The sequence below is a fragment of the Chaetura pelagica genome, unplaced genomic scaffold (assembly GCF_000747805.2).
Source record: "Chaetura pelagica isolate M959 unplaced genomic scaffold, ChaPel_1.0 scaffold725, whole genome shotgun sequence".
NCBI classification, from domain to species: Eukaryota; Metazoa; Chordata; class Aves; order Apodiformes; family Apodidae; genus Chaetura; species Chaetura pelagica.
Window position 1 is genome coordinate 410,064 of NW_009953490.1, and position 10,698 is coordinate 420,761.

The window sequence follows — 10,698 nt, forward strand, 5'->3', positions numbered from 1 at the left end:
TTCCTGCTCCAGTGGAACGTTATCGCCAGATTCTTCTTCCAGCCCTTCAGCTGTGTCAAGTGATCCTCACATCCAGCATGGCACAACACCTGCAAGCGGCAGGACAGGTAAGTTCCAAAAAGATGCTGAAGTATCACTGCTACTGCTCCTTTAAAGAAATGAGGTGTCATTTTGCTCTGAAAGCAAGCTTTTTTTTTTTTTTTAAAACCCCATCCTGACTGGTATGTGAGATCACTTTAACATTCTCTGACAGTAAAAGCATTGCTTTCTTTCTGCCCACTGCTAAATTTTGAGTTATTCATATTTTCCATTTTCTTCTTGTGGTACAGGTTTTGCAGTTTCTAATTTCCCATTCAGATACTATCCAGGCAATCCTGAGGTGTCAAGATGTTAGTGTTGGATCTCTCCAGGAGCTGGCCTCCCTGACAGGAATAATAAGCAAGGCAGCTTTGCCAGGTAGGAACTGCAGTTTTGAAGTCTGTTAGTCCCATCTGCAAGGATCTCAGGCTTTGTTTTCTATGAAGAAATAATAAGACATACAAGGGAATATTTATTACAATACAGGGTTTAGTGACATGTAGAGTTCTGGAGAAAATAAAGAAATGTTAAATAACTGTTCTTGAAGTAATCGTGGTGGATTTGCAGTGGACATAGAGCTCTTATCGATATGGATTCGACTTCCCATTTTCTTGTCATGCTACCTGACAGTAAGTACTTTTTTGTCTTTGAGATGACTTGCAAGTTGTAGTGTTCAAAGTGCACATGGTATCTTCAAAAAGAATTTTCATGGCAAATTCTGTGACTGAGGAAATGAAGACAAAATTGTTTGCATACTCTGTCTTTGTAAATGTCATCTTCATTTATATTTATTTAAAAAAGAGAGCTTCCAGGGAGAAGCACTGTGAATTAGCATGCTGACATTTCTCTTGGGTGACTTATCTTCACAGAGAAGTAATAATTATTGTGATGGATGCAATGATTTCTTCTGCATGCTGGGAGACTTGCTTACCATTTCAAAATAACTTCTCTATTTTGATTGAATGGCTTTCTTTGTTCAGCAGAGATGTCTGACTACAGTAGAAAGGAGTACAGAGCTGTAGGTAGAGCCCAAATGTTTCTTTGCTTACAGTATGCTGAGCTTTACACAATAGCTGCAGTTTTCATGCTTAACTTATTTCCTTCCACCCCCACCTCTTAATTACTTAGCAGAACAGGAAGCTACATGCGGTCATGCACCTCCTAGTAACTGCATCCATATCTCAATGTTTTCCTCAAACAATATGTTTGACTGAAATTTTTATGATCAATGCTTGTATTGAAATGTATATACTGCATAAATCTGTTTTCTTTTGGGAAAAAAAAAAAAAGGTTCATTTAATGCCTGTATCTTTTCCCAGGAGTGCTGAGTGAGCTGGACGTGGATGTTAATGAAGGGACACAGATGGAGCTACAAGGCCATATAGGCCGATTTCAGGTAATGAAGTTTCATATTTAACACTTTTCCTTTAAAAATTTTATATGTAGATGGATTTCTTCATGATTTTGTAGTTTGACTGTTAGCAGTTCTGAAAAGGATGTTTTCTACCGTTAAGAAGACTGTGTGGTGGTTTGGTTTTTTTTTTGGGGGGTAGTTTGTGTGGTTTTGGTGGTTTGTTTTTTTCTAGATTATGGGTTGCTTTTTGTTTTGGCTTTTTTTTTTTTAATTATTCCTCACCAAACCAAGTAGAAAAGTTAGCATTTGGCAACATCAGAGTTGTGTCAGGGACTTTTTTTCTTTACCTGGATTAGCATTCACTCTGTGTGGAGGAGAATGAGAATCTGAGGTCAACACCAAACGTGAAGTAACACAGAAATACTCTGTTTTGCCACAAGCTTATCTCCAGCTCAACAATTTGAAGTAGCGAACATGCTAATTTTTAATTTCTTTGCTCCTCTTTTAAAAATAACCAGACTTAGAAGCGAGAATGAAAGCTAAGGTAGAGTACATCTTGCTTAAAAGGTATCCTTGCAGACCTCTTTACAGCTCAGCATTCAGCAATGCTTTTAAAGCTTTGTGGTTCCTGTGAGCAAGGCCTTTCATAAAGAAATATTTTCTTAAAAATTATGGAAGAGGCTACCCTGTTAAATAGTTCTGTTTGTTATATAGAATTTTAATTAATTTGAAAACAGGGATGTTCTAAGCAACGCTGTGTGAATCAGTCATCTGTTATTGTAACTTTTTGCTCGTTTGTCATTTATTTTCATCAAGTAATAAAAGGATTTAAGTGTTTTATTCTCCCCAAAAAATATTTACCAAAAAATCTTTCATCTTTGATATCTATTCTTTTGTCATTCCACACAAAACTGGCTTACAGTCTGAGGCACGTTGGTGGTCTCAACAACCACATGTAAACTAAAAACAAATTTATTGATCGTTACTTCTTTTTCTGAAACTATGGAATTGATTTTTGCACTCCACTTTTATGCAGCTTGTTATATTCATATCCAGATTGTGTTATTTTGTCTATATGGCTAAAGGTGTTTTAACTGGGAATGGGGAAACATAAACTGTCGTTGATGTTTGTCAATATAATAGACTGGAAGAGACATAAGGCAGAGTCTTGTGCTTTTGAATTGCGCTCGTTTCTCAAGGAACTGTTTTAGGTTCCCATTAACTTTTAAATTAATTACAGGTGAGTTAAAACATTGTGTCTGAACCATTTAGATTTACAAAGTGCTGAAAGTTTTATTTGCATTGCTCCCTTGCTGTTGTGTTTCAAAAGGTGTGTATCACTTGAGCGGAAAGAACCATGCACTTCATTTGTAGAGATACTAATTAAAATGTTACATTTCTTACGGCAGCGCCAGTGCTTAGGACTTCTGAGTCGGTTTGGTGGCTCAGACAGGCTGCGTCAGTTTAAGCTGCAGGATGATAACACAGAGGGAGACAGAGTGAACAAGAGGGATGAAATTGAGTTGGCCATGCAACAGGTAAGGACACAAAAAGCTCAGTCTCAGATTGTGACATTTTACCTGCTGTGCAGATTTGTTTAGTTGTCACACTTTCATATAGTGGTAATACTCTACACTGCTTTTAGTTTGGTGTAGGATCCCACATTTTAGTTCTGTCTAAAGTAAACCTTGAAAGGCTGGTTACTTAAATTTGCATTAGCAACCTTTAATGTTCTTGATGCAAACTTTGTGAACTTCAAAGCCTTAAATTGATCAGAAATTTTAAAAATGAAGGCTGGATATAGAGGGCAATGGCTAATACTAAGAGACAAAAGGAACTTCAAATTGACCAGAAATTTCAACTGGTAGGTTTGGGAGAGAGGCAAGGTTGCAAGTCCTAGACTTGAAATAGAGAGAGGGGTTGTAACTGGTCAGAAAAAAGAATCATCACATTCTGGTGAGAAGAGAGAAAGCAAATTCTGTTGTTTACAGACATTGATCCATTTAAAATTTACCACTCCGAAGCCTGTAGGAACTGTGACTGACATGTTGTCGTTCTTTAATATTTTCTTTTGGCAGATCTGTGCAAACGTGATGGAATATTGTGAGTCACTTATGCTGCAAAGTGCCCCCAGTTTTCAGCACGCTGTTTGTCTCTTTACTCCCAGCCTGTCAGAATCGACCAACCGAGATGGGCCTCGACAGGGTGAGATTTTTGGTTTCCTATCTTATGATACTGAAGGGTGTGACACTTGGGCTAGTAGAAGATAATGAACCAGAGGCTGTACTTTCACATACACGTTGACTCACTTTATGCCAGTACTGTAGCTGCCCATTTTCTAGTTCTGGAACATGTGCTTGCACAGCCTTGCACTAAGCCAAATCAGGAAACTAATCCAAGTTAAAACAAATGTGACCAAAAATTCCTTTTTAATGCATTTCCCATGGCAGCTCAGAAACACATGTATCAGTAAAGAAATACTTATGTAAATAAAAAGCACGGAGGAAGTGAGGATTTTCTTTTTTTCAGCATCTGTGTTCGATTATATTATGTGACACTAGGACCTCATTTATGACATGTTAGATGTGTTTTGATGCTGACTGTCAATATTCATTACATCCCATAACAAGAGTTTACAATGTGCTGTTACACAGCTGACTGGTTAAAATATTTAAATAAACATCTTCTGGTGTAGTTACATTTCACATGTTGCACTCAGTACTGCACTATGCTGACTGCCTTCTAGTACTGCAGCCACAGGACTCTTTGCCTAGACTTTCATTGGTGTGACTTCTGACACAGAAGTATAAAACAAACTTGCCAGTGCTTTCATGTCTTTCACAAGTTTATTGACAGAGAGCATACAATTTATTTTTTTTTCTTCAATTGATTGTGATTCCTGCATCCTCTTTTCTAGATACACAAACACCAGTGGTCCCATACTGGCACTTGCCTGGCTTGGGCATTATCCTTTACCTGCTGAAACAGAGCACAAGTGATTTCTTCAGTTACTATGACAGCCACCGTCAGAGTGTTAACAAACTGCAAAATGTGGAGCAACTACCACCAGATGAAATAAAAGAGGTAATAATTCTTATGACTCTCTAGTCTCTGTACTGTTTGTTTGGAATTTAGACATAACTGTTAACAGAGAATATAAAGCATCTTAGATAAGTAAATAGTTGCAGTTCTTGTGGATATTCCTTTCTACTGTTGATTAAGGCCTCCATAGAATGAGTGACCTAAAACTTTGGGGGGGGAAAACTTGGCTTAACTGTAAAAGTTGTGCATTTTTATTGTAGTTGTTTGGGGATAAACTGAATTTCTCCTTTTTTTTTTTTTTTCTTGTCAGCAAGTTTATGCAAATTCAAAATACAGAGCAGAGCTTTGAAGAAATAGTAGCTGACAAGGAAGTTCTAGATATTAATTAGTAATTTTAGTGATTAGTAATTTTATATACTTATTTCCTTTGATGCTCTGTGGTTACTGCAGTCTTCTTGTTTTTCCTCTTCTTATCACAGCTGTGTCAGTCAGTTATGCCAGCTGGGGTTGACAAAATCTCCACTTCCCAAAAATACGTTTTGGCAAGGCGACGCCTGGTGAAGCTAATAAACAACCAAGCCAAGCTGCTTTCTCTGTGTTCTTGTATCCTTCTAAAATTGAACTGACCCTCAAGGGGATGAAGAAAAATAGGAACGGGTTCTTTTTACATAGATTTCTGGCCACTTTGATCGAGACTTTTTTGCAAAAGAGAAATTTGAAATACTTAAAATTGAATTAGTAAGAGGGTATTGTTCTGCTTTTGTCAGAATGTAAATATTTTCAAGTTAGCAATTCCCATTATGGAGAACCTGCTAGGACTTCCTGTAACATTATAACAGAGGATTTATTATAGCTCAGTTATTATAGTTCAGTGTCCAGACCCACTAAAGATTCACATATGAAGAAGTGTGGTGGAAGAAATATTTTAAAAAATAATTTTGAAGTGCCCATGGGAGGAACTGGAGTTTCCAGTCTTATAGTGAACCTTGCAGAAACCTAATCTCAGAAACAGCAGTAATTCTATGGATATAAGTAGTCATGCACAAAACTGCCTGCAGCAGACCAGAATTTTCCTTTGAAACCTACTTTGATTACGTGTTGCAACTGAAGATGTTACTGCCATCCCCAGGCTTTGAAAGTTCAGCTTTAATTCACTGTCTGTACAGCTGAGCTGCCATTACAAATCACATCAGGTTTGGTGCTAGTTTAAAACCTCCTCAGGATCAGTAGCAGTCCTTGAAGTACCCTAGCCAGCCTTACCCTGAAGCAGGTAAGGAAAGTGCAAGAGACCTATTGCCACTCCATAGCAGTGGGCTGAGAAGCTGCTTTTGCTGGAAGAGGTGACAGATTGTTGAGATAATATCATTGGCTGCTTCCAAGCATGTAAATACGCTCATGTGGTAAATGAATAATTTAAAGACAAAAAAATTAGACTCCTTCACTTAGATGTGTCTGCAGATATTATAGAAACATGTCTCTTCATTCTTTGGCGCCATCTGGAACACTATCTACTGCATTGCACACCCTCTGACTCCCAAGACCCACTGCTGTCCTCCAGGATGTCATTTAAAAAAGGAAGGCTGCAAGGTAAAGCATCAAAGGGCCTTTGAATAACTTCTGATGTTTAACTTTAAAACTTATTTACTATGATTAATATTTTTCTGTTTATATTTTAAAAAAGAGACTTTTTTTGTATTTGACATAACTTTGAATTTTCTGCTGGAGAACTGGCAATATTTTTGAGTCATAGACTTGGGTTTTGTCTATTACACATAAGCTCAAAGGAAAGTAACGCTAACTTTTTAAAAATACCTGTTATTCAAACCACATGAAGTTCAAATAATCAGATTAGTGATTCAAAACAACTTAGTAAAAGATTTCAAATAATAATCTAAGATGAAATTAAGAACCAAACTTAATTTTGGTGGTTTAAAAAGTATTTCTAGAATTGTAGGCACCATTGAGTCACAAGATTTAAAGTTTGCTTTATTTTTGTTGTTAAAAACTAAATAAATCAGGAAGGAAATTAGAAAGGGAGAAGTGATCTGGAGAGGAGCTTTTTGCCTAAAACGCCATGTTGTGTGATCAAAATAGTTTATGGCTCTAACTTACCCTATTTTCTCCAAATCATTTAAGTAAAAAAAAAAAAAGTACCACTTCTAAACCCCAAGTTCTCTGACAAAGTTGGAACACTGCGTTTTAAACTCATTTTATAACTGGATGTGGAGAAGGTAGTGTGGAGCAGCCAACATAATATCAATGTCTCTTTTTCTGCCACTAGATTCCTTTGGTTCTGAGCCCCACTTGGATTTCAGTAGTGGACTGAATCGAGTGAGCCAGCACGATATAGAGCAGGTGAGATGTGACAGTCTGCTGAGAAGTACAGGATGTGCTTGAGTACCATACAGCTGAGAGCAGTCTGGCTGTGGGTTTCCCACCTGTGAACAACCTGTGGTAACACCAAAAGGATATAACCTAACGTAGGATTAAATAAATGATTTTTTTAAAGTATTTTTTTGAAGCAGGTAGCAGTTGTGCTGCTGCACACATTATTTTCAAGCTTTAATATAAAAAGCTAAATGAAAAATTAGTTAGACTTACAAAAAAGAATTTTCTCTTGTAAACCAGTCAAATGGTATGTATTTTTTAATAACAGCTTTCTGAAAACATCAGTTACCCTTGCATGACTCTTAATACAAGGCCAGGATTCCCAGTTTTCAGTGACCCTATAGCTGTTTACTACTGGTCAGTTGCAGCTAGGTTGTAGAGAAATTAGATGAAAAAGGGCAACAAGAAACTGAAGAGGCTATAAAATGTGAATGCTAGCAAATAACTGATTTCTGGTTACACAGCAACTTACTAGTTTGTGTAAATTTGATGCAGAGGTAGCAGAAAAAACTACAATTTTTATTAATAAATCCTACTGACATTTAAGTGCAGAAAAAAACTGATCAAAAACCTGTGCAGTTTCAAATACCTTTGTAAGATTTAGAATTATTGAAGGGAGGTTGTAGTCTGATGGGGGCTGGGCTCTTTTTCCAGGCAACTAGCAACAAGACAAGAGGACATGGCCTCAAGCTGCACCAGGGAAGGTTTAGGTTGGATATTAGGAAGTACTTCCTCACAGGGAGAGGGGTCATTAGACATTGGAATGGACTTCCTAGGGAAGTGGTGGAGGCACTGTCCCTGGATGTGTTCAAGGAAAGCCTGGATGTGGTACTTAATGCCATGGTCTAGCTGATGTGGTGGTGTTGGTCATAGGCTGGACTTGATGATCTTAAAGGTCTTTTCCAGCCTTGGTGATTCTGTGATTATAAAAACAGTTCTGTGTATTTTTTTATGAGGCATCTGCCTTTTATATAATTAGTTCAAAGTAAAATGTACAGTAAATTCTTGCTAAAATACTTAAAATATAACACTTTTTTCAGGAATTGTTTGCATATTTATTAATGAAAATATGTCGTCTTCATGCATGGACTCTAAATCCTAAACAGTCCTTAAAGGACTAGGAAAATTTTGTTTAGAAGTATTGGTATGACTATAGCTGAAGAAGCTGAATTATGTAAGGCTGTTTAATTCCTAAAAGTTAAAGAGGTTGCTGGGTGGTAATATTTGGATGACCTGTAAATGCCCTGAGTCATGCAAAAAACTGTGTAGAAAGGCTAAACATTTTATAATTTAGAAAAAAAAAAAAAAAAGGAAGAATGCAATTAGTACTTACTAGGACAGTCAGAAAAAAATTGTAGTTTGGAAAGTGCTTTAGAGAGTAAATTGTGGTAAAATGTTGACAGGTAGTTAATGACAGATAAGCAAACATTCCAGAAAGAGAAGATTCTGTATTCATGACTGCAACAAATCTCTTGTTTCTCAGCTTCAGATTGAAGCCACAAACAGCTTTGGTGAATCTCTGCAGAAGAAGCTTCTGGATATCGAAGGGTTATATTCTAAGGTTCGGTCACGATACACCTTTATTCAAGCTCTTGTCAGACGCATCCGTGGACTCCTAAGGATATCAAGGACCTAAAAGACTGATACGTGTTGCTTGGTCCTGGAAACAATGTACTAGGGCAGACCTTCTGGATCATCAGGTTTTATAGATCATACATTTTCTAAATAATGTCAAAAATATTTTGTTACTTTTTTCCGTATCCCTATGGATCATTTTTGTGTATTCTTTCCTACTGCTCCCAACTTGACAAGAAAAATAAATGATTGTTTTTAACCGAGTTCTGATTAATGTAAAATTTCAAGCAAGAAACAATTCTAATCATAGAATGGGTTGGAAGATAATCTAGTTCCAACGCCTCTGCATGGGCAGGGATGCCTCCCACTAGACCAGATTGCTCAGAGCCCCATCCAACCTGGGCTTGAACACTTCCAGGGAGGGGGCATCCACAACCTCCCTTGGCAACCTGTTCCAGTGTCTCACTACCCTCACACTAAAGAATTTTTCGTCCTAATGTCTAACCTAAATCTAGCCTCTTCCAGCTTAAAATCATTACCCCTCATCCTATCAGTACATACCCTGGTAAAAATCCGCTCCCCAGTTTTCCTGCAGACCTTTCAGGTACTGGAAGGCTGCTATAAGGTCTTCCCAGACCCTTCTCCAGGTTGAACAACCCCAACCCTCTCAGCCTGTCTTCCTAGGAGAGGTGCTCCAGTCCTTGGATCATCTTCATGACCCTCCTCTGGACTTGCTCCAAGAGCCCTATGTCCTTCTTGCGTTGGGGGCTCCAGAACTGGACACAGTACTCCAGGTGGGGTCTCACAACAATTGACTCCCTTGAACTGCTGGCCATGCTTCTATTGATGCAGCCCAGGACCTGGTTGGTTTTCTGGGCTGCAAGGGCACATTGCTGGCTCATGTTGAGCTTTTCATCGACCAACATCCCCAAGTGCTTCTCATCGAGGCTGCTCTCAATCCATTCGCCCTCCAGCCTGTATTTGTGCTGGGGGTTGCCCCAGCCCGGGTGCAGGAACTTATTGAACTTCATGAAGTTGGCATGGGTCCACCTCTCAAGCCTGCTGAGGTCCTTCTGGATGGCATTCCTTCTCTCTGGCATGTCAACTGCACCAGAGTTTGGTGTCATCAGCAAACTTGCTGAGGGTGCACTCGATCCCACTGTCCATGTTGCTGACAAGGATGTTAAACAACACTGGTCCCAGTGCTGACCACTGAGGAACACCACTCATCACTGGTCTCCATGTGCACATCGAGCTGTTGATCACTACTCTTTGATTGAGACTATCCAGCCAATTCCTTATGCACTGAGTGGTCCATCCATCAAATCCATATCCTTCCAGTTTTGAGACCAGATGGCATGCACAACAGCGTTGAACACTTTGCACAAGTCCAGGTAGATGGTTCTGTGACCATGATGACACCACTTCTGTGGATGCTTTCTGACAAAACTAAAAGGTTTGTGTCTGTTCATGCTCTTCTTGCTTCACACACAGGTTTAATGAAAACAGGGGGTTCAAGTCCCTGCAATCACTCCTTGGTTTGGATTCTATTTAGGTGATAATTTTGCACTGTGAACTGATTGTTTCTGCTCCCCCTTTCCCTGCTTTTTTTTTCAGTTGACAGAAGTACAAGGCTTTGTACTGACTCTTTGGACAGGTCCAGATGGGGGGGAGGTGGGGGGGAAATTATGGGGAAAGTCATGGAAGGTGACTGCCTCAGTTTGGTCCTTAAAGGCCTGGGGGAGTAAAGTTTCTGTGCTGCTCTTGCTGGAACAGGAATAAAAAGACAAAATAAATGCATGAGGAGGAAGCCTGAGTGGCAGCTGGGATCCAGTTACAGATTGAGAGACACCCATACCTCGTCTCTTCCTTGAAAACAAGCAATAAAATAGTGTCACCACTGATCTTTGACATGAGATCTGTTAATTTTTATTATAATCCCTGACCTTAAAGCCCATGTGTGCCTTGCAAATTCTCCTCGTGAGTTTTCATTACTTAGTATTTTACATTTTTTAAATTATTTTATACTTGCTCATCTGTGTAACTCCATGAATGACATCGTCGTTTACGCAGGAACTTGATAGCCCTGTTATCAGCCCTGTCCCTGTATAGGAACAGCTAGATAGCAGTGGTTTACAGAGTTGGCCTTCCTGGCTTCCCAGCAGGGCTTTTTTCTTACTTCTCACCCTGCTGGTGAACACAGCGTGTCCCGTTAAGCACAAGAAGGTAACTGGAGCTCCGCCGGCCGAGGGCAACTCACC

The 10,698-nt window shown here is 39.0% G+C and overlaps 1 protein-coding gene across 1 annotated transcript in view; it reads left to right on the forward strand.

The window, feature by feature from the left end:
- NUP205 (nucleoporin 205kDa) overlaps positions 1-8,696 on the forward strand; it is a 47,583-nt gene extending 38,887 nt beyond the window's left edge. The window contains 10 exon segments of the mRNA XM_009999039.1: positions 1-107; positions 330-456; positions 1,398-1,474; positions 2,842-2,970; positions 3,511-3,637; positions 4,350-4,516; positions 4,954-5,077; positions 5,933-6,061; positions 6,756-6,829; positions 8,346-8,696. The exon segment at positions 1-107 is cut by the window's left edge and continues 19 nt beyond it. Of these exon segments, the coding sequence (XP_009997341.1) occupies positions 1-107; positions 330-456; positions 1,398-1,474; positions 2,842-2,970; positions 3,511-3,637; positions 4,350-4,516; positions 4,954-5,077; positions 5,933-6,061; positions 6,756-6,829; positions 8,346-8,498 (1,214 nt within the window). The 3' untranslated portion in view covers positions 8,499-8,696.
- The last annotated feature ends 2,002 nt before the right edge of the window (positions 8,697-10,698 follow it).